At 46.6% G+C, this 24,345-nt stretch overlaps 1 protein-coding gene and 1 long non-coding RNA gene across 5 annotated transcripts in view; one reads left to right on the top strand and one right to left on the bottom strand.

Moving 5' to 3' along the window:
• Positions 1 to 962, top strand: part of LOC118535809 (zinc finger protein 354C-like) — a 37,708-nt gene extending 36,746 nt beyond the window's left edge. Inside the window, exon 6 of one of the 2 annotated variants that reach the window (XM_078060666.1) lies at positions 861 to 962. Coding sequence is in view for 1 of the 2 variants with exons in the window: in XM_078060665.1 (XP_077916791.1) it covers positions 861 to 946 (86 nt within the window). In the remaining variant the exon portion in view is untranslated. The remainder of the gene's footprint in view (positions 1 to 860) is intronic. The other variant, XM_078060665.1, reaches the window with a different exon arrangement.
• The window catches only part of LOC118521678 (uncharacterized), a 217,213-nt gene continuing 193,523 nt past the window's right edge, over positions 656 to 24,345 (bottom strand). Inside the window, exons 1-5 of one of the 3 annotated variants that reach the window (XR_013443418.1) lie at positions 9,998 to 10,561; positions 6,342 to 6,411; positions 5,507 to 5,619; positions 1,628 to 1,767; positions 656 to 1,133 (exon numbers count right to left, since the gene is read on the bottom strand). This is a non-coding gene — a long non-coding RNA (uncharacterized LOC118521678). Of the gene's footprint in view, positions 1,134 to 1,627; positions 1,768 to 5,506; positions 5,620 to 6,341; positions 6,412 to 9,997; positions 10,562 to 24,345 lie in introns of those variants that run through there. The other 2 variants (XR_013443419.1, XR_013443420.1) reach the window with 2 other exon arrangements.

Genomic DNA, 24,345 nt, shown 5'->3' with positions numbered 1-24,345 from the left:
CTTAGAGGTAAGACTAGTGCCGAGCTGGAGCCGGCTCATGAGAACCCAACGTTAAATTTTCAGGAATTCTGTGGGCTTGCTGTCAAACAGATATTATCAAAAGTTAAATTATACAAGTTTACAATGATATCAGTACTGTTGACAACAAGGTCTCAAAACACATTACTTCCCAGTTCTCCTACCATGACCTATGCTCTTGAGGTTATTTACATCTATTGGATCCATATGCTGGAAATAGCATTCTCAACCCTGCACTCAGACACTCCAGGTCAGTAGCTTGAAATCCGCTGTCAGAGGAATATTTATATTGTGGGAATCTGAAAATTCTATACTTCAGAGTTTGAAGGTTGAAAAGGTTTGTAGACAAAACAAAACAAAGAATATGCAACAGAGATTATATGTGTCTGGCAGAGCCGAAGATATTTGCCATCTGACCCAACCCCCGGTCTAGACTCAAGAAAGTGATAGAGAAAATTAACAATGTAGTTCACCTTAACTTTGTGTCAAGCCTGCAGCCTTTATATTGTAAACAGCACAAAACGTTGAGGAATAACCGTATTTGTAAACCACGGTCGAAGAAGTTGCTCACATCAGTGATGAAATTCTGAAGTCTTTTGGGCTTCATTTCTGTCTTATTAATGTAACATCCACCATGTTCATATCACAGATTACATTTAATGATGTTTGTTGGTAAATAGGTTGGGAGGCAACTCAATTTGCCAGATCACGGGCAGAATTTCAACTACAGGTTGGCCCGGGTACAAGAGTCCGGCGAAAGTAAGGAAAAGCCCTCTCCGAGCACCAGTGGTCTCCAGGAGATTTACGAGCAAGACTGCTGTTCCTTCTCTCATTCTTTGTAGGCGGTGCGCGGCCCACGCTGGATCTCAGCGACACTCATGATAAACTTACGCACGGATACAGTACCATCGGCCTGTTCGTGGTGTGAGGATTCCTGGCTCTCCTTGATACCTTAACCAGGTTTACAGTCGCTCTTTCGCCCACCTGACCCAGGCACCTTAGAGCCCGGAGAAGCGTCTGGCACACAGTCAGGCATTTAGCAGATGTTGCTGAAGTGGGCAAACTTCCGAGGAATGCTGATTTTAACAGGGCCACCGGCAGCGGCAACTGTGAGCCTTTACGAGAAAATGACAAAAAGGAAAAAAAGTCGGGGAAGTTTGCTTTCTCATCTCGGTAAGCCTCTTCCCATCTTTTCGGCATCAATAGGGCATAAAAACAAAGGCGGGGGTGGCGGCAGCACCAGCCCTAATAGTGAGCCGGGCCACCCAGTGCTCGGCTTGCACCCGGCAGGTGACGGGAGAAGCCAGACACGTCCCTTCGCCACTCCGTCACCCGCCGGGGAGGCCCGGCTCGCATTAACCGCGCACAGGCACCCCGCGAACGTCCGGGGCCCCCTCACTGGAGGGCAAACTCGGGCTGGGCGGAGGCGGCGGCAGGGCCCGAGCGCTCTGCCTCCGGGGCCACGTGGAAGCCAGGGGCCCTGCTCCCGCCGCCACGGGGTCCCAGGGCCTCCCTGGCCGCCCCGCCTGTGACCTTGGGCGGGCCACGTCCCCCCTCCCCGGGACCCCCTGACGGCCGGACGCGCAGTTGTCCCTGGGACATAACTTACCCAACCAGGCTCCCGCCGAGACCGGAATGGCGCGCGGCCATGCGTTGCGCGCAGGTGCGACTTGCAGTGCCGCCCGCCCCTGGCTGCCCGGGAACCCCGGACAAGATGCGCTGTTCACACGCAGTGGGATACTGCTGAGCCTTAGAAAGCAAGGAAGGAAATTTTGTGTTAGGTGTATTTCATCCCAGTAAAAAGGGAGGACAGTTCTGACCCAAGCTAAGGGATGGGGGAACCTAGGGGACATTAGGCTGAGCGACAGAAGCCAGAGACGGAAGGACGACTACTGTAGGAGTCCACTAACAGGAGGGATCTAGAATAGGCACATTCATAAGGACAGAGGAGAATAGAGGTTTCCAGGGGATGGGAGTTCTTTGATGGGGACAGAGTGTCAGTTTGGGAAGATGAAAAAGTTCTGGAGACGGATGGTGGTGGCAGCTGCTTCGTGCCCCTGAACCGAGCACTGAAGAACGGTTAAAATGGCAAATTGTGTGTGGTGTGTGTTTTACCACATCCTCCCCACTCAACATCACACTGAGTTCTGCCCAACGATATCCTTTCTATGTTCTACCCCACCTGTCTTCATCCCTGCTCACATCATCCCGAACCCCTCCAGCCCCAACCAGCTGCCTTTCTTACCTAGAACACACCATCCTCACTGCTCCTTGCTGTTCTCTCTGATAGAGATGCTTTTCCCTGTCCACACAGCTGTTTCCTTCTCCTGGATTCATTCATTCAATAGACACAGATCCATGCTTATTTTCTGCTAGACATTATGCAAGACCAGGGGATGCACAGGTGATCAAAACAGAAAAAGATTCTTCTTTTTTTTTTTTTTTTTTAAAGATTTTATTTATTTATTTGAGACAGAGAGAATGAGAGAGAGAGCACATGAGAGGAGGTAGGGTCAGAGGGAGAAGCAGGCTCCTTGCTGAGCAGGGAGCCCGATGCGGGACTCGATCCAGGGACTCCAGGATCATGACCTGAGCCGAAGGCAGTCGCTTTAACCAACTGAGCCACCCAGGCGCCCAGAAAAAGATTCTTCTTGATTTTATATTCTGGCAGAGGTCAGAGTCAATAAACACCAACAGCAAGGAGTCTGGGGCAGCAGGAACATCCAAATCAGCACAATTAAGGTCCCTGCCCATGTGAGCAAATATCAGGGAGCATAGTTGGGAACAAGGCTCTTCCAATGGGAGGAAGTGCTATGGGGTGTCTTGAGAGGAGTATGGGGGTGGAACTCCCACAAAGTGGAAGACACGAGGTGGGTGACAGATGACAGTTTGCTCAGCTCACAAGGGCATCTCTGAGCTGACAGTGTGGTTTTTTTTTAAGATTATTTATTTATTTATTTGACAGAGAGAGAGACAGCGAGAGAGGGAACACAAGCAGGGGGAGAGGGAGAGGGAGAAGCAGACTTCCTGTGGAGCAGGGAGCCCGATGCAGGGCTCGATCCCAGGACCCTAGGATCATGACCTGAGCTGAAGGCAGACGCTTAATGGCTTAATGACTGAGCCACCCAGGTACCCCTGAGCTGACAGTGTCTTGAGCAGTGACTGGATCAATCTGCTTCTTAAAACAAACAAACAAACAAAAAAAAACCAATTTATTTGAGAGAGAGAGAGAAGGGGAGAGGGGAAAAGGAGAGGGAGAGAGAGAATCCTTTAGCTGAATCCCTGCTGAGTGTGGAGCCCAACATGGGGCCTGTCTCACAACCCGGAAATCAGGGCCTGAGCCGAAATCAAGAGTCAGACACTTAACTGACTGAGCCACCCAGGTGCCCCAGTGACTGGATCAATCTTGCAGGTTCTCTGTGCCTGTCCAGCTTCCTCATGCCCTCAGTCAGTCCTTCCACCACATTCTGCAGGTTCCTCAGACAACTCCCCTCTGGAGGGGCAGGGGCTGTATGCTGGGAACCTACAGTGAATTAGACAGAGGGGGTCCTTTCTCTCTGCCTTAGATGCTCTTCACTCCTCCTACTCTTCTTTGGTTCACCTTCTCCCCACTCCAAGGCATCCCCCAAATCTAATATCCCGCCCCAAAGAGTAATTGGCCAGTTCCCTCCCACACTTTATTACAACTGTCCTTCCCAGAGTATGGGGGGGGGAATCCTACCTTCACCTGGAATTCCTCGAGGGACCTCTCTCCCCATTTGTCAACTGCAGGACGCACAGCCCTTCCCTGGACCACATTCCTCTATATCCCATCTGAGAATCTGTTCCTTATTTCTGTTTCCACATTTCCCTTCTCATAGGTACCTTTGTCCTTGACCAGAAGCAGAGAGGGGACACATACATGGAATAGATGTATGGTCATAGACAACTATCCCATACAGAGAAGATGCATCATGCTAAGCAAACTGATGTTCTGGTGAAGATCCATGTGTCTTCCTGAGTGTCCTCACTCAGTTCCTTCCTCACATGGGGAGCTGAGAGGTGGGCCAGACCCACACATCTGGGGGAGGAATGATGGACTTTGGCAACCTCCTCACATAGGGATTCACTTCAACAGATCCCATCCCCTCAACATGAATTACCCTCTGGCAAGCATCCCTGAACTTTTAACATGCACATGTCATATCCTACTGATATCTATTTATTTTTGATATTGGCCAAAATATTGATATTATATGTGAAAATGTTGCAATTGATGAATATCTGACTCTTACTGTAGAGGATAAATACATAATAATTTTTATAAATTGTAAAAACAATTGAAAATGTCTCAGTATTGGAGCATATGAATCAATAAAATAAAAGTATAATTATCTGTGAATAATTTATAATCAGAGTCTTATAGGCTTCTAACTGCACAGTTCCAGTGTAAATATAAAGTTGAATTAGTGGTGTGGAACACACTTTTTTTTCTCCATCTTCCTTAATCCAACAGTCCAAGGTGGGTGTCAAAGCTTGAGAGGTTAACTTTTGATGTAACTGACTTTCTCAGAGAAAGAGGAATCTGGGTCCAGGGGGAAGGTGGTGGGAGATGCTGGAGGCTGGAGGACAGAGTGGGATCTCGACCAGCAGAAAGGGGCTGGGTGCGGGGAGGTCAGTGTCCTTATCACCCTAAGCTCTATCTGTCTAGCATTTCCTACAGGAGTTCATGTAGTAAATTCCCTACAACAACCAGATGATTTTCTCTACATCAACAATGAAGAAGCCCAAGCGGATATTAAAAAACAATTCCATTTAAGATAGCGTCCAAAAGAATAGAACTTTTAGGAGTCAACTAAACCAAGTAAGCAAAAGACTTGCAAACTGAAAAGTACAAAGGATAGCTGAAAATACTAAAAAGACTTAAATAATTGAGAGGATCCCACATCCATGGGTTGGATGACTTAATATTGTGAAGGTACAACCAACACCATCCAGTCCATCTCCACATTCAGTGCTGTCCTTCCGTGAGCTTGTTTCCCCCAGTTTAATTCCAGGAATCTACTGGTCACTGCTCCCCCCCACCCCCGCCCTGCCCCGCAACTGCTTGTTGGAGGGTTTTGGGATAAATGTCTGTTCTTTGGACCCAGATTTTAGACACTCATCCCCCACGAATTCCACATTAGGCCATGAGGATTTTCAGTGGAGGAGAGATGGAAGAACCCCTCAATAGAGGAGGGCTCCATTTATAGTAATGTTCTGTGTATAACAATCTTCATACTAGTTAAAATTATAAAGCTGATTTAAAATATATTAAGTGTACAAGAGAGTCAAATATATAAGCATTTTGCAGGCTGAATTTCAAGGAAACTGCTCCCATGGCAGAGACAGGCATCAAACATCCTTGCAGTGCAGGCTGAGGGGACCTCACAGGGGAATCTAAACCCACAACAACAACAGTCAAACTGGAGGACGGGTCCATGTGGAATTACTATGAGGTGTGAACCACCTTGGTACTCGGAGAACTTTAAGCCTTTTCCTTGGTTCAAGATGATGGTAGACTTGTTATGACCCCAAGCTCCTGGAAGAGGCAAACTCCAATGTCAGGTAATCCTGAAATACCTGGTAACGTAATAGTGTGCAATACACCATGTATTTAACCATCCGGAGGTCATTAGTGATCTGGAAATAACCTGTCAGCCTGAACACCACATTCTTCTTCTTTCTACTGCTCTGGGCAGTGATATGGAATGATCCAGTTGCTAACGTCTGGACATCATTCCAGGAGCTCTGGGAGGTGTCAGATGGGCTGGACGACTTGGTGTCTCGGCCCAGCAGGTGGCGCTGTGGGACTGGGCCTGTGAGGACAGGCTTCTGGTCCAGACCAACCAGGGAACTACTCTACTCATTCTTGCACACTTGGCAGGCGGTGTCTTCACTGAAGTGTGACCGCAGCACCTGTGTCCCCGCAGCTGCGTGGGGGCTCAGCTCTGACTCCCTCCCTCCTTCCTGCTCCATCCGCCACCCCATGGGGGCCTTGCCCAGGCTGGTGTTCAGACAGGGACAGACCCGCCCACACCTGGAGCGGTTCGCATCATGAAAAATAATCACCTGCCATGCTACCGGGGCCCAGGGCAAGAGACCCCTGGGGAGGGGAGGAGGGGAAAGCCACCAGTGTGGCCTCAGCCAGCGGACTCTGGGGCTTCTCTGTCCTGTCCTGATTCCTCTATAGCCTCCTCCCTCATAGACAAGGAGGTCTCTTTAGGGCTGAAGAGAAAAGCTGCTGGGGTGGGGAGGCATTTGCACTGCTTTGTTCCCAAACAAAGCCTCATTCTTTCTGTCACCTTAGAGCCTCCAGCTTTCCTTCCAGGGCCTGTCAGACTGTGGTACTCTGCCGTCCAGGGCATCGGGGTCCTTGTTAGGAGGAAAAGGAAAAAAAAGTGATATATATTATAAATTATTATAAATAAATATCACATATTATAAAACTACATAATATATACACATTATATAAACATATATTAAATGTGTACAGTATATTATATTGAATTATTACTTATATCATTTTATATATACTCTAGTAAATATAAATGTCATGTATTATATAAAATGCCATAGATTATATATAAATATTACATCATGTGTATGTTATAAGTTGCATGCTGCGTATACATATCATATATTATAAGTTATACATTTAAGAACTATAAGGTATATATAGAGGGAGGGAGAGGAAAATGAAGTTACTGTGGTCTGGGAACTAATATGAGTTTGCTCCATCCTGAATTAAATTTAGAGACCCAGCCAGGTGTGGAGTCACACAAAAGAATCTGTATTTGCCGCAAATGAGATCACAGGAAATAACTTGCAAAGCCTTGACTCTCAGAGCAGGAGTGAGTGGGTTCTTTTCATTTCGTATTTGGGATGAATATTCAGAAGGGAGCTTTGTCATCCCATGTCAAGGTGAGCGTAAGGTCGGTCAGGAGTCCTGAGAGCACAGGCCTATACAGGCATCCTCTGCTCTGTTAATGCGGCCAGTGCGCCTCCTGGTGCAGAGACTTTCACATTATAATGAAGCAGAGGTGGCTGTCCCACAAGGGGAAGGGGCTAGGGACCTGCTCCCAGAGCCAGGATTAACTGGAAAGGGTTTGAGCTCCTTATCCGGGGCAAGGAGTCCAAGGCCTGGTTTCCTTGGAAACAGCACAGGGGGTGTCTCTGATGTGGTTAGACTGTTTCCTGGATTGTTAGAGACTGTCCATTTTTGCATTCCTTTTCTTCCCTTAAAATCTTTAACTACTGAAGTGTTTTTGTGTTTGTGTTTGTTTTTGTTTTGCATTTCTTCTTAATTCTGGCACCTCTCAGGAAGATCTGCAAGATGTGTGCTGGGAAAGTAGAGCCACAAGGGCAGAGATCACAGGAAATAGCTGGGGGCCTAAAATGACTTCTCCTGTGCCAGGAAAACTATATTCCATCTTCCCCCCCAACCCTGGGGACCCCTAGCTTTCTCCGCTCACACACGGACCCACTGATGGGACTCCTTGGTACTGGAGCCCCCGGTGGGCAGTGTGCATCAACATGGTCCTTCAGAGAAGAAAAGCACAGCCCAAAGGCAGCTCTCCCCTGGGAAACCAGCATCTCCTTAGAGCCCCCAGGAGTTAGGAGCAAGCGGGAGGCTCTCTGCTCCTTCCAACTTTGTGAGGGGCTCCTGGGCCCACGGTTCTTCTCCCACATCCAGTTTTCCAATCCTCGTGCTCACCACTGGCTCCAGACCTTGCCAGCAGGAAAGGATTCCTCTGACCCGGGATGCCTTGAGAACGCCTGAGACAGGCTCTAGGGTGGGCTCAAGGCTCTCTTCAAGGTCAGGGAGCCTGGCTGATTACTGTGAAGCCCCAATTTATTCATGATGAAATCTACAATGAATTCATTAGTTCTCAAACTGTCATGATATGTAGTTGCTATTCCTAAGGAATATGATATTGGTCATTTATTTCTATATTTTATGGTGACTTATAGAAGCTGACACTGTTTTTCAGATATGACAATTATTCTCTCCAATTCTTCCTTTTTCCCTTAAGTTTTAGGTCCTCCTTATCTTCAGATTTGATGCAGATTGAATCGCATACTTTTCTCCAGTGTATCAAAGAATCTTGTGCTAAATGGACACAAAGTGATTGAGTAGGAACCCTTGTGCGATAGAAGTTGGACTCTCAAACAGAGACACTGAGAAAGGCAAAGAGAAACCATGCACATTATATGAAACACACAATGTACTAGAAATTCTGAAATGAATATAAAATCATATTTTATTTCACATTATGTTGAACAGTGATCTGACACCTGTGGATATTCCTTAAATGTGTGTTTAAAGAGTGAATGAGTGAATGAATGAATGATGCAGACTAAGCCCTCAGGCAGGTTACTGTAACACACACATCCTCCCTATGGGGGAGGGAAGGCATCCCTCAGCCCTGGTTCTCTGTGAGTGTTTCTGCACCTCTGCACAGGTCATACCATGGTCTCTATGTGACACGGGGACAACGGACCCATCACCAGCCCCCCACCTGCTCTCCCCCCTGACCTCACCTGTGTCCCCCCAGGCATCCCCGTCCATCCACCTGGCACGCACTCTGGACCATCCCTCCCTCTCCCACAGTCCAGGGCCCAGTCACTCATCTCCCTGTGTCCCACCGGGACACAAGCCACTTCACCCTTCCCTGTTTCCTTGGCTGTCATCTTCCTCCGGTCATCCTCCCCACCAATGGCCCCTTCTAGGTCTCCCTGTCCCAAATTCTGTCCTAGGATTTCCCATGGAGCTAATTCTCTAATGAGCAACAGTGAGGACAGGCACAGCTGGGATTAAGACTCTCACAGCAAATGGAGGGGCGGTCACAGGATGTCCCTGCACTGGTCGCTGCTAGACACTCAGACCCTGCTCTGTCTACAAACCTCCAGGAGCCTCATCAGGGTTTACTTTGTCCTGTCAGTCCTGCTCAAGAAAGACCCAGCATTCCCACCTTCCGTGTCCTCCTCTCTGAAGGTGTGTGTCCCCTCCGCAAGCTCCTATTCACATTCAGCTCCCAGAGCCAGCCCACCTCCTCTGAGACCCTCCCACGGGGACAGATGCCCTCTGCTCTCTGTTCCCCGTGTCTTGTCCTCAGCTCCACAGTGGTTCACAGGCTCTACTGGGTCAGGACTGCTCATGTACCTCCTGCTAGACCCCCGTCCACGGAGGAAGCCTGATCAGGGACAGCACACCAGGACCTCTGTCATTCCTTGGAGGGTCACTGTCACCTGGTGGGAACAGGAATCAGAGAAGCAGGTGAAGGAGAGGCTTGCCAGCAGTGGGAAAGAAGGACATATTTGCTGAGAGAGCAGCGGGGGGTGCGGGGAGGCGGTATCTGGGTGTCTGTGCAGGCTAGGGCTCCCAGCTGGGCAGTCCTCCACCGACAGGAGGCCCTAGGGCGGGGCCCCTTGCTTTCAGTGGGAACTGGGCAGTCGTGTCCTCTCTGGACCTGGACCAGTCCCTAGACCTGGGCCTGTGTGTGGTCCCAGCAGCTGCTTCCTCCAGGCCCACCAGGGAGAAACTAGTCCATCAGGAATTCACCCTGTCAAGGGGCCACAGACCCGGGAGTGCACAGCAGGGAGAAGCAGGGGTGGGTCACATTTGCATGAGCAGCCCCTCCTCGGTGAGGCCCTTGGACAGGGGATAAGACAGGTCCGGGGGCAGCCCAGCCCCAGCTCTGTGGCCTAAGAAGGGGCTGTGTCACCATGGTCCGGAGCCCTGTCCTCCTTGCACTCCTCACTGCACAGGTGGGGACAGGCCCCAGTGCCCGAGGGCGGCCCCCCAGCCTGAGTCAGATCCCCTGGTTCAGCTCCTCATGCACACGCACCCGATCCCTTCTCTTCATTCTGATGTGTGTGTTTGCAGGCTCCCTGTCCCAGCCCGTGCTGACCCGGCCGCCCCCCTCTCTGCAGCTCTGGGAACGACGGCCAGACTCACCTGCACCCTGAGCAGGGACATCAGTGTTGGCGGCTCGAACATCTACTGGATCCAGCAGCAGCCAGGGAGCCCTCCCCGGGGTCTGCTGTACTACTCCTCAGACTCCGGTAAGCACCAGGGCTCCGGGGTCCCCAGCGGCCTCTCGGGCTCCAAAGACGCCTCGGCCAATGCGGGGCTTCTGCGCATCTCGGGGCTGCAGGCTGAGGCCGAGGCGGACTATCACTGGGCTACAGCTCAGGGCGGTGGGAGCAGCTACCGTCACCCACAGCGTCTCAGACAACGAGGAACTGAGACGGAAACCCCTGGGCCCTTCTCTCTGGTCCTCTTCATCGAGAAGCTTCTGTGCGGCTTCCTGTCAGGTGTATGCTAGTGGCGCTAAGCTCAGTGACAGAGACACATGGAGGGGGACAAAGTCCTGGGGCCCTAGGTTCCAAGCGGTGACGCGTGTCCAGAGGTGGTTAATCCCTTCACTGGTGACAGCAGTAGAACACATTCCCAGGGATTCGGGCATGAAATGGGGCCCCGCTGGAACTCTTCCCTTTCCTTACACACGGTGCCCATGGAGCCTCTAAAATGTAAAACAGAATGTCTATTAATACTAATACATATTCGCATCACTAACACATTTTCCCTTGTAAGACGTGTGGAACAGAAGATGAAATCCATCCAGATGACAGCACACAACATCGTACTATGTTTTAGGAATCATTACACATATATGTTTATTTTATTTTTAAGTAATGTCAACACCCAGCGTGGGGCTCAGGGAGCCAGCCAGGCCCCCTCTAGATGCATATTTTCAAGCCCGAGTGTCACCTGTAGCTTATCTGAGGCCCCAGGCTGTGCTTTCTGCCTCCAAATGAGAAAGCTAATGAAAGAGATGAACTTTCTGAGGAGCCTCCCGTCCATAACAGAGATTTCACCCCAAAGCAGTGTTTGTTTGCCTGGGAACTGGCAGTGAGCCTGGAGTTCAGAACCCACATTGTCTGAATGCCCTGCTTTTAACATAAAATGCTGTCTCTGGGTCAAATATGTAAAAAGCCTTGGCAGCTCAGCTCAAGGGCGCTCACACTTTGTGTGGTTGTTGTTGTTTCTTTGTGTTTGTTTTTTCCTCTCATTTTAAAGTCAAACAAACCATCCCGTGGAGCCAGGGAATCCCCAAGGCCTCTCCATTGGGCGGTAATGTATTTCCTGTAAAATAAAGGCAGAGTATATGTATCTTTTTTACTACACTTTGCCTCACTTTGCATCACAGAGGAGGAGAAGGAAGAGATCCCTAATCAATGACTCACACAATATCATCTATCCTTCCAGATCCTGTTCCCTGAGGGCACATTCCTGACCTGGAGCCCCCTCTCCAGAGACCCCATGTCCTCCTTTCCCAAGACCACCATGCAGTCCCTGCTTCTGTGCCCCAGGACCCCTGGGCTGGCCTTGGCTGCCACTGACAGGCCTCCAGGCCTGGGGAGAGGAATGGGAGGGAAGGAGCTGAGGGGTGAGGTCTTTGGGCATCAGATCCTGGATCCACAGGACTGGGGAGAATGAATGAACCCACACTTGTTAAAAGAGTGCTCCTCTGCATGGGTCCCAGAGCACCCTGGGGGACCTCTCCTTGTCTCCCTCCCTTTCTCCACACGATCCAGCCACAGGGCTCTCAGGCACACACCAGGCTCTGCTGAGATATTTCTGGGTGAAGGCTAATCCCTCCTAAGGGCCCTGCAGGGGATGAGCATTTATGGCCACCTTCCTGCCTGGGAGGAGCTGGACTCTCAGCTGTGACCACAGGGATTCACCGCCATGACGGCACCTGCCCAGTGTCCTCCACACACATTAATTATCACCTCTCCCTGCTGGTTCTGTTGTCCTGTCCTCACTCAGCGGAGCCCCTTCTTCTTTGCAGTCTCCAAACCTGACAGCCGAGACTCCAATTTTATTCCCGCTGTCCTTCCCCTCACAGATACAGGAGGACATGGGGCCTATGGGACCCCCTCCTCAGCATGTCTGACATGTTCCTTCTTTGTTTTCCCATTTATTTCCCTGTCATGGATTCCTCACACCCACGCACGCTCCTCTTGTCTGATGTGAGTCTACTGTAGCCATAAGATGTCTGGTCATGCACACAGTCTAGTCAGTGTGTGTGACATCTTCCCTGCCAGGTCTCCACTGCCCACGGAGAATGATTTGCTCGGGGGTCGGCCCCACAGCCCGCAGCATCCACCCCACCCCCGGGATCACTGTCACATGTCACTCTGCTCATGTGAGGGTCTGTGTCTGCTCTCCCACTTGGCCTATGTCACTAACAAAGCAGCGAAGGGATTAAAAATGATATAACAAGCCTCCTCTGTAGCAGCTGAATTTTAGTATAAAGCCAAGCTGTGGATAGACAATGTTCTGTGCGTTCGTAGATGTATTTTATTTTTATATTTGGTGGTGGCGGTGGTGCTCACAAGGGAGGTCCTCATAGGAACTGAAGACCATTATAGAGGCAACACATTCTTTCTGTATCTTTAAAGTTCAACCTGTAGTTATTTTATTACATCTACAAGCCCATACAATTGAACAGTGACTTCAGGGGTCTTTCATGTAATTGGCCAGTTGTATAGTCAGCTAATTCAGTGCTTCGAAAATTTAAACTCTATATATTAGTTTCACATATTGGTTTTTCTTAACTAAGTAAATTATTTTACAGAATTAATCATCCTTATTCTTGAAATAGTAATTAAAATGAAATATATTAAACTTATATGTGTGGAACCAAATAATGCACATCAACTAAGTAAGATTTTAATTGACAACATATCTAAAATAGTCAGTTATGCAATTTAAAATTGGGTTTTCAAACATGTCTCTATACTGTATTATAGCAAATATTTCAGAAGATACTTAAGTGCACATAACCCTTCTCATCACAGAAATAGTAACTCAAATATTTGATTGTTCTCCCCCTGTCTGGTATACATTTCAAATTGTCCTGGGGTTGACCAGCAGGCTCCTCCCACGGAGGAGGTCAGCAGGGGAACCAGGTGTGACACTGACACCTGTTGCCTGGGACCTGCAGCTGTCAAGTTCCAGAATAATTCTTTTTCCTTCCTAGTTCATGTCCTGAGCCCCTTGTGAATGGCACTGAGTTGTGTGCTTCACACATAACAAGAGGTGGCTCTGCCGTCCAGTCACCAGATCTGTCAGCCGTGGGGTCTGTCCGTGCACGTCTGCACATGTCTGAGGACACGGGAAGGTGCTGTGCGCTGGAGGCTCTTTCCCAGGCTCCAGGCACCTCGTGCAGCCACTCGAGGGCTGAGAGTGACGTGTGGCCGCAGCCCTGGCTCCCGTCTTCAGGGGACTGACGTCCGTGCGCATGAAGGCGGTTTAAAGCTCACACTCACGTACCGTCTCTGCCATGGAAGCAAAAGGCAGCGCCCACATTACTTTGCAACTGAGCTTCTCTTCAGTGAGTTACTCTATGCAGTGGGTTTCATGGTGGGAAGACATCTGGGTTTATTGTAGAAATGATAATATTTAGTGGTTTTTAAGTATTATTGCATTTATGGCATAATTCACACTTCTTATACTTTATAATGCCTATAGATAAAAGTTTTAAATTCTAGTACAATTAATGGATTGACTTTGTACAGACAGGACTTGTGGTCATAAGTAGGAACCACATGATGTGCACTTTTGTGCAGTTGACATCCATCTCGACAAGTCTTACTAAAGAGTCAGAATGGACACGTCTTTAGTTTGCACTGGGAAGTCAGACAGGGTGTCTGGGTCCAGCTGTGGAGGGACAGGGAGTTCAGGGCTTCCTGGTCACAGCTGTGACCACCCCTGCCCTGTCCTTCCTGACAGGAAGGTTCCCAGCAGCTGAGTCCCCTTGGGAGTGAGCCTTCCCTCAGGGACACCCAAGGGCCTTTGCAGACTCAGATCTGGGCTCAGATTAGGTTCTAGGTCAGGATGTTCATGTGCTTCTTCCCCTGCATCCTCCTCCCTGTGCACCCCCCCCACACTGTGGAGGGTAGGAGGAGAGTGACCTTCAGACAGGTCCACCTGTGAGCCCCCTCCTGCTGGTCTTGGAGCTGTCAGACTTCTCCAGCGGTGGGGGGTGGATGTGCATGAGGAGCCCCTGCCTCAGGGATGTGGGTGGCAGAGAGGGACACTGAGGGGGTCCGAGCATATCTGTAGATCTCTGGGTGAAGAGCTCAGCGTTGGCTGCACCTTGGCCTGGACCCGTCTCCCCCCCACCACGCTCCCCAGGTTCTGCACTGGTGACAGGCATGGTGCAGCAGGGGACTCTGCTTCTCTCTCCTCCTCTGCTCAGGTATCTCCTGACGGGATAGATCTGAAGCAGATACACATCAGGCCCCTGACCCCCCTGCACTCAGCCTCCATGGCCTCCTTTCCACACCTCCTCCTGCACCTGATATGAATGTGAAGATCCTGAAGCCAAGAACCATGCTGGGGACAGTGGTGGCAGCATCTCCATGGCCTGGCCAGTTCCTGTCATGACACAGCCCCTCTCTGTCTCCTGTCAGCTGAGTCCTCAGCAGTGCTATGGACACACGTGGCAAATCTTCTGTCTCCCCGGGAGAGGCCAAGGCCTCCTCAGCACGACTGGGGAGCACTCAGATTGGGTCCTAACCAGGGACCTCACTCAGGGACAAAAGGTCAAGGCTGAAGTCGCTAAGAGATAAAATACCTTTTAGGACACTTACCGGGTGCTCTGATTGTCCCCCATTCCCTATGGGCTGGCACCTCTCACTCTGAAAGTCACACAGCGAGCTCCGTGGACACCTACAGAAGTCGAGCCTGTCAAGAGCACAATGGTTAGACACCTGGAAAACCTAAATCAGATGGTCCATGAGCTTGAGCTGGTCAGCGGGAGAAGAGAACTGGTGACTTTGAGAGCTCACACTCCTCGGCCCCCAAATGTGGGGGAGACAGTGGTGTTTGCTCTGGGCCTCTAGGGCCCACAGGGGAGAGCCACCTGGAGATGCTTTAAATCCTGCTCCAGAGAGCCTCCCAAAAGGTAGAATACTGACCTCAACCGGCAGGTAGGCTTGTAGGGATGCCCTGAATTTACCCATAAACCTGACTCTGAAAATTAGGCCTGTTATCAATCATGGGGCTGTTGTTCATTGAGTTATTGTTAATAAATACACCCATTGTTGTGCTGAACATACTTGTCCTATGTCGGTGTGGACAGGGTCCTCTGTGTCAGCGTGAGTGCAGACTGCCTAGCTGTTTCTCACTATGGTCTTGCTTTCTCTGACAGATTACAAACTCTTGTGGATCACCTGTTGTCTTGCTTTGACCACAAAATCTCCTCAGAGGAAGCACGTGCTACTTGTGGACAAGGGGTCAGAGCCCATGCTCACCCTGCCCCTTAGTCTCCCATTCTGCCTCCCGGGCCAGCATTATTCCAAGAATGGCTTCTAATCCATGTCAGCATGGGGGGCACCTGACCACATGGAGGCTTGTGGAGGGAGAGCAGCTTCAGTAAGAGGTAAGGATGTTGTGACCCTTCAGTTTCTGATGAAAGGAGCCCAGGTGAAAAATCCTTCCCCATTTTGTTAGTAAGAAGCCCAGTCAGGGCATGGACAGCTCTGGGAAATCACTGGGACTCACTGAGGACAATGCCCTGATCCCAGAGTTTGCAGAGGAGGGGTCTGAGGCAGTGCGGATTTGATTTAGGAGGGGCTGACAGCATGGGGTTCAAGGCTGCCCCCACACTGAGCAGACAGAAACCAGCTGGGCTCTCAAGGCTTTGGCCCATGAGGAGGTGTTTGCCTTGAGACCAGAAGGGGGCGCTGTGGGCCTGTTCTGTGGTCCTTACAGAGCTGCTCAGAAAGGACCTTTCAAACAAAGGAGCCTGTACTTGGAGGCTGGGTCCTGTGCTCTCTGATGGGGACTCAGCAGTCTCCAGAAGGCTTTGTCTCCAGAACAACTTTTAACACTCTTAACACTTAACTGGGATCTGCTGATGAGACTGTAAATGTAAACCCCACCCCCACCCCAATGCACACTGCCCAACATGGCCTGATCTGTCCTTGAAGTCCCCTTAGGAATTCAGGCAACCCTGTATATTTAAAAGGTCTGCAGAGGAGGAAAATGGCAGTTGTTCCTTACTCAGATTTTGAAAAATGGTTCCTTTCATGGTTCTCAAGCTGTCCTGCAAATCAACCCTGCTGTCACCAAGAAACTGACACCTCAGTTAATCTCCAACAAAACAGCAGGGATTGCAAAGCTAGGGGTCCAATTTTCAGTTACCCCTGATTGCCAAGTGATACTTGAGCAGGTCCGATCTGCAGGGGACTGGGCCAAGAGTGGGTCCTGCTGCTCACAGACTGGGACTCCCCTCCTCCTCTGGATGGAGACGTGCTATGGGATGCTTATTCCAGCAGGATCCACATCCTGAGAGGTCTCACTCTGACAGAGGGGTCCTGTGAAAACATTGCTTGACAAGAAGGAGTATTTTAGAGGCACACACAGTGTTCAGCTGTGCTTCCCATTGTCCAATTCCACTATTAACAAGGCTAAGCAACAGAAATCAGGAAGGATCCCCACTCTTCAAAATGCCAACACATTGTTGCATCCGGTTGTTATTTCACGGCAACTCCAGAGAGCTGCCCACACATCTGCTGCTTCCTCTTATTCCACGTGGTTCAGGTCATGTTCTTTACAAAAATCATGAAAAACTATGCAGTAAGAAAGAATTCCTTGAGTTCAGAGAAATATAAGAACTGAAAGTCTTGTCTTTATGTCCAAAGCAATCAGAAGAAAAGAACTTAAAACAATTAGAGCAGAAATCAATGAAATTGAAAACAGGACATCAATAGAGAAAAGTCAACAAAACCCAAATCTGATTCTTTGAAAAGACCAATAAATTTGACAAGCCCTTAGCTAGGCTAACCAGGAAAAAAGAAAGAAGACACAGATTACCAACATCAGACTTGAAAAGGGGGTCATCTCTACTGATCTCATACACATTAAATGGATAAAGAATTATTATAAGCAACCCTTCCTACAAACTTGATACCCAGGGTGAAATGGATCACTTCCTTGAAGACTACCAAAACTCACACAAGAAGAAATAGATAGTGTGAATAGACTTATAACTATTAAAGAAAATGAATCAATAAATAATCATCTTACAAAAGACAACACCAGACACAGATGGTTTCACTGGTGAATTCTACCAAATATTTAAGGAAGAAATATTGCCAGTTCTCTTAAAACTCTCTCAGAAAACAGAAGCAGAGGGAACAACTCCAATTCATTCTATGAGGTCATTATTGCCTTCATACCAAAAGCAGAGAAAGAACTAAAACAAAGAAAAACTGCAGAATATTTCTTATGCATAGATGCAAAAATCCTTAACAAAATATTAGTAAATCAAATCCAACAATGTATAAAAGGACTTATACATCACAGTGAAGGAATTTACTCCACATAGGCAAACTGGTTCAACATTCAAAAATCATTCCAATGTTAACGAGGCTAAGCAACAGAAATCAAGAAGGAGCCCCACTCTTCAAAATGCCAACACATTGTTTTACTCCACATAGGCAAACTGGTTCAACATTCAGAAATCAGTTCAAATAATTCACCACCTCAACAGGCTAAAGATGAATGATCATAAGATCATATTGTTTCAGAAAAAAACTTTAGGCAAAACCAATATCCATTCATGATAAAAGCTCTTAGTAAACTAGAAATATAAGTTAATTTTCTCAACTTGATAAAGAATGAGAAAGAATATCTGTAAAAATCCAACAGCTATAATATATACATAATGATGTATTTGATGGTGAGAAACTGTATGCTTTACCCCAAAGACTAGGAATAAGACAAGGATGTCCTTTCCAATTGTATTGGAAGTCCTAGGTCTTAGAAATAGAAATAAATGGTATACAGACTAGGAAGGAAGACATAATTTAATCCACAGATGACATGATTACCTATGTAAAGTATCCCAAAGAACCAACCACCACCACCAACAGCAACAAAAGCCTCCTGGAAGTGATTATGGTAAGGTCCCAGGAAAGGCTAATATACAAAAATCAATTGCTTTTTTTTATATACCAGCAGTGAACATGTGGAATTTGAAATTGATGTAAATTACCATTTACATTTGCATAAAATGAAATATTTAAATACAGATCTAACAAAACACGTGTAAGATCTATATGGAAGAAACTACAAAACTTAGAGGAAATCAATACAGAGATATTCCATATTCATTGATTGGAAGACTTAATATTGTTAAAATGTCAGTCCTTATCGATTTGATCTATACATTCAGTGCAATCCCAGTAAATCCCCAACAAGTTATTTTGTGGATGTTAACAGGCTGATTCTAAAGTTTATACAGAAAGACTCAGAATAACCAACACAATACTCCTCTAAGAAGAGGAACAAAGTTGGAGAGCTGACATTACCCATGCTCAAGATTTACTATGAAACTACAGTAATTCAAGACAGTGTGATATTGGTGAAAGAATATACAAATAGATCACTGGAACAGAGAGCCCAGAAGTAGACCTGCACAAATATAGTCAACCGATCCCTGACACAGATGCAAAGGCAATTCAATGGAAGAAGCATATTCCTTTCAACAAAGAGTTCTGGAACAGTTGGATGCCTATCTGCAAATACATTAGATATAGATGAGAGAGAGAGAGAAATAGAAAGAGAGAAAGAGACCTACCACATTTCACAAAAATTAGCTCAAGATGAATCATAAAGCTCTATGTAAAATGCAAAACTATATAATTTTTTGATTATGACATAGGAGAAAAATCTGGGTGACCTTGGGTTTGGTGATGAGTTTTTAGATATAACACCAAAAGCACAATCCATGATAGAAAATTTATGTCGGGCTTTATTAAAATTTAAAAACTCCTGCTTTGCTGAAGACAGATTGGGAGAAAAATATTTGCAAAACACATATCTGATAAATGACTTGTATCCAAGAACTCTTAAAAGAAAGAACTCTTAAAACTCAAAAATAAGAAAACTCACTTTAACGGTGGACAAAAGATCTGAGCAGACACCTCATGAAATAAAATGTACAGATGGCAAATTAGTATATAAAAAGATGCTCACATCATTTGTCAGTAGGGCATTATAAATTAAAACAACAATGAGAGACCACAACACACCTGTTAGAATGGCTAAAATCCAAAAATCTAACAATTCCAAATGCTGATGAAGATGCAGAGCAACTAGAGCTCACATTTGTTATTGGCAGAAATGCAAAATGGTACAGGCACCTTGGAAGGCAGTTTGGCAGTTTCTTACAAAGCTAAACATAGTCTTACCATATGATCCAGCAATTGCACTCCTTGGTATTTACCCAATTGAACTGAAAACTTAAGCACACACAAAAACCTCTAGATGGATGTTTATATCAACTTTATTTATAATTGCAAAAAACTGGAAGCAACCAAGATGTTCTTCGATAGGTGAATGGATAAACAAACTGGTACATCCATATAATGGGATACTATTCAGCAATACAAAGAAATGAGCTATCAAGCCATGAAAAGACAGGGAGGAACTTTATATAGATATTGCTAAATTTTAAAAAGCCAGTCTGGAAAGGCTACATACTGTATAAGTTCAACTCTATGACATTCTGGAAAAGACAAAACTGTGTGACAATAAAAAGATTAGTGTTGACAAGAGTTTGGAATGAGGCAGGAACAGATGGGTAAATGGCATTCAAGGGATTTTCAGGGCAGAGAAACTGTTTTGCATAATGCTGTAATGCAGATACATGACATTATGCATTTGTAAAAATCTATAAAACTTTACAACACAGAGTGAATGTTAATGTATGTAATTTTTTTTTTTTTTTTTAATTTAGGAGCTTGGGAGAATCCCCTTCCCCAAAATGCAGCCTTGGTACTGTACTGTCAGTTATTTTACCAGCAAAAAGTGGGCTTATTTGGGAACAGAAGAGAATTATAATACAGGACAAGCAAGCCATGGCAAAACCACAGGCAAGTCCCAAGAACAAAGGAGAGGAGGCTCTTTTACAGAGAAAAGGCAGCGGTTGACAAGGCTATTATAAACTAAAAGTCCATGGAAGTAATCTGGGAGTTCTAAGTTTAGTGGCTTCTCATTGGCTGGGCTGTCACTGTCTCTCATTGGCTGGGCTGTCACTGTCTCTCATTGGCTGGGCTGTCACTGTCTCTCATTGGCTGGGCTGTTGTGGAGGGGGGAGGAGGGTAGTAAAGTAGTATCCACTTCCAAGATGGGTCTCTTCGTTGGGTCTGCAATTGAAACTGAGTGGCAGGGCTGAGAGCTCCCCTTGGCAGCCTCCCAGTGCCATTCCAAATGAGGTTTCCTTTTATTAATTTTCACAGCTAAGAGAAGAGAACTTACTACAAATAGGTGAAACAACCTCATTGAAGGCATGGGTGAACAAGTGCTGGCCTAAGTAACTCTGGGCATGAATGGAGTGTGTAGGACTAAAGGCATGAGGCGCTGCAGGTGGGTAATGTACCTACTCAATGAGACTTAGTCCCGTGGGGATGTGGCGAACCATTCTGCTGCTGCCATAGGTGTGTGCTGGGACTGAACGGCTGAGAGACGGTGGGTGGTGGGAGCCAGGTGCTCACTGTTAGAGCTGAAATTTCAGATCAGCAAGGGGAGGAGGCTAGAATGACCCATGAGGTACTGGATTGCAGTTAGAGACGTTAGTAAGAGCTCGTGTTTAACCTTACATACATAACAGATGGCTACATAGAGAAATGTTTATAGAAAGAGGAGAGGAAAGGGGAGGAAGGAGGGAGGGAGGGAAGGAAGGGAGGGAGGAAGGGAGGGAGGAAGGAAGGAAGGAAGGAAGGAAGGAAGGAAGGAAGAAAGGGAGGGAGGGAGGGAGGGTAGGGGAGGGAGGGAGGAAAGAAGGAAAGAAGACATTGATGAGGGCACGTCAAAGGGACACAGGAGCCTGAAAGAGCCCCCAGTGGCCAAAGCAGAAGCAATGTGAGCAACAAAATAATGTAGGAATGGATTATAACCCAAAGTATAAAATAAATATCCATGAGTCCATAATGATATAAATGACTGATGAAATTAATAAATGAGTAAGAAGAGACAAATGTACATCATGGAGACTATGGTTAATAATACTTAGTATATAGGGGTGCCTGGGTGGCTCAGATGGTTAAGCGTCTGCCTTCGGCTCAGGTCATGATCCCAGGGTCCTGGGATCGAGTCCCGCATCAGGCTCCCTGCTCAGTGCAGAGCCTGCTTCTCCCTCTCCCTCTACCATTCCCTCTGCTTGTGCTCTTCTATCTATCTCTCTGTCAAATAAATAAATAAAATCTTAAAAAAAAAAAATACTTAGTATATATTTGGGGGCACCTGGTGGCTCAGTGGGTTAAGCATCCAACTCTTCATCTCAGCTCACTTCCTGATCTCAAGAGTTACGTGTTCAAGCCCCACATTGGAGCCTATTTAAAATAATAATAATAATAATAATAATAATAATAATAATAGTGTATATTTGAAGGTTGCTAAGAGAGTAAATCTTGAACGTTCTCATCAGAAGAAAAAAATTCAGTAACTATGTACAATGACAGATATTAATGAGACTTACTATGCTCATTTAGCAATATATACAAATATCAAATCATTGTGTTGTACATCAAAACTAATATGTTGTATGTCAGTTATACCTCAATAAAAAAATAAATGTGTAAGAAGAGACAAATCACCAGTGCAGAATTCCAAGTAACATTTGTAGATACCCCACTCTGAAGGAGGGGGAGCATAACTCCCTGCTCCTAAAGTGTGCACTGTGCGTGGAGATTCCTTCCAGAAAGGGCAGTGTGGAAGGTGGGAAAGAGAGAAACTTCATAGTGGAGAAACTGACAAACACTACTTCAGCCAGGAGAGCAAGGTCATCATCACTGCCCACAAATCATGTTGGTAGCCTGCACTCTTTGGTTTTTTTAACATTTTTTATTTAAATTCAATTAATTAACATATAATGTATTATTGGTTTCAGAGATACAGGCCTGTGATTCTTTAGTCTTATATAACACCCAGCGCTCATTACATCACATGCCCTCCTTAACGTCCATCACCTAGTTACCCCCTCCCCCGACCTCCCTCCTGTCCAGTAACCCTCAGTTTGTTTCCTACGATTAAGAGTCTCTTATGGTTTATCTTCCTCTCTGGTTTCATTTTGTTTTACTTTTTCCTCTCTTCCCCTATGATCCTCTGTTTTGTTTCTTAAATTCCACATTTCAGTGAGATCCTATGATAATTGTCTTTCTCTGATTGACTTATTTCGCTTAGCATAGTACCCTCTAGTTCCATCCACGTCATTGCAAATGGCAAGATTTCATTCTTTTTGATGGCTGTATAATATTCCATTGTATAAATACACCATATCTTCTTTATCCATTCATCTTTATCCATTCTATAGTTTGGCTGTTGTGGACGTTGCTGCTATAAACATTGGGGTGGAGGTGTCCCTTTGTTTCACTACCTTTGTATCTTTGGGGTAAATACCCAGTAGTGCAATTGCTGGGTCATAGGGTAGCTCTATTTTCAACTTTTTGAGGACCCTCCATACTGTTTTCCAGAGTGGCTGCACCGGGTTGATTCCCATCAACAGTACACGAGGGTTCCCCTTTCTCCCCATCCTCGCCAACATCTGTGGTTTCCTGACTTGTTAATTTTAGCCATTCCAACTGGTGTGAGGTGGTATCTCACTGTGGTTTTGATTTGTATTTCCCTGATGCCCAGTAATGTGGAGCATTTTTTTCGCTGGCACTTTTCTCTGTGGCCTTGTTCCCATAATCCCAGTCTATTCAGAGGAAAACATCAGACAGTCTTCTCTGGAGAAGCAGCCTGTAATACACCTGACCATTATGCCTCAAAATTGTCAGGGTCATCAAAGACAAGAGAAGTCAGAAATTGCCCTAGCCAAGACAACTGAGCCTAGGCACATGATGACTACATGCAATATGGTACCCTGGGGGAGGTCCTAGAACAGAAAAAGGAGATTTGGTAAAAACTAAGAAAATCTGGGGGCGCCTGGGTGACTCAGTCGGTGAAGTGTCTGCCTTCAGCTCAGGTCATGATCTCAGGGTCCTGGGATCGAGCTCCGCATCGGGCTCCCTGCTCATTGGGGAATCTGCTTCTCCCTCTCCCTCTGCTTCTCCCCCCTGCTCATGGTCTCTCTCTCTCTCTCTCTCGCTCTCTCTCAAATAAATAAATAAAATCTTAAAAAAAAAACTAAGAAAATCTGAATAGAGTCTTTGGACTTTAGTTAATAATGATGTATCAATATTGGTTCACTAATTGTAATAAATATAGCATTATAATGTAAGATATTACGCAGGAAAACTGCCGGGAGGTATATGGAACTCTATGTACTGTGAGTTCAATTTTTCTGTAAATCTAAACTGTTCTAAAAATGTTGCCTATTGGGTTTTTTGTTAAGTTTAAGAAATGGGGGGGGGCAGGAAGACAAACCTTTTCAGAAGGTTACGGACTGTTTAGAAGGCAGTGGGTTGTTCCAGAGTTTGGAATGGACATTTTCGCTGACCTTATTCAGTCCCCAGGTACCTTTGGATTTACACCACAAACTTTCCACAACCAGCCACTGCTCTAATGCTCCAAATGTAAGAAAAGTCCAGTTGCTTCTCTCTTTCTCCCCAAACATACAGTGAGCTGCATCTGGGGTTTTGCCACCTGTATCCACCCAAAAAAATTCCTGATGGTAATCTTTCTCGGACTTTCTCAAACTTAGGGCTCTGTCATCATTGTCAATGGACCTCACAAACCCCTACCTTGCTCCTACCTTGCATACACACTTCAAAGCGGATTATTGGTTGTGTCGTCTTCCTGCAGTGCTTCTCAAGGTCATGGTGCCCCCTGATCTTCTAGTGCACGTTGTGCCTGTGGGGCCTCCTGCAAGTCTGTTGTCTCCTTGCTGTTTTATCAAAGACTCACTTATCAGCTGATTTTTGTAAACTTGTAAAACTTAAAGCATAACATACTTACTGCAAAGTATGCAAACATTTTTGTCAATGTTCACAGAAATACAGAGGCATAATTTTTATTCACTAAAATGCATAAATTTCAAGTGCATTCATTCATCTCAATGCAGTTTTTACAAATGAAGAAACTCCTATAGCTGCCACCAGGCTCAAGATAGGCAGCACTGCCAGCCGCGCGCGCGTGTGTGTGTGTGTGTGTGTGTGCAGGAGATGGAATGCCTTTTCCTGATCGCTATTGTTCTGAGTTGTAGGCACACTTCTGCTGTGTTTCCAGTCGAGTGTCACCGTTTCCAGGGTCTTGCCTCATTGCAGTTCATGTTAAATGTT

Source organism: Halichoerus grypus, chromosome 13 (genome assembly GCF_964656455.1).
Source record: "Halichoerus grypus chromosome 13, mHalGry1.hap1.1, whole genome shotgun sequence".
Classification (NCBI taxonomy): Eukaryota; Metazoa; Chordata; class Mammalia; order Carnivora; family Phocidae; genus Halichoerus; species Halichoerus grypus.
The sequence above is the reverse complement of the archived record's forward strand: the minus strand, read 5'-3'. Positions and strand labels throughout refer to the sequence as shown.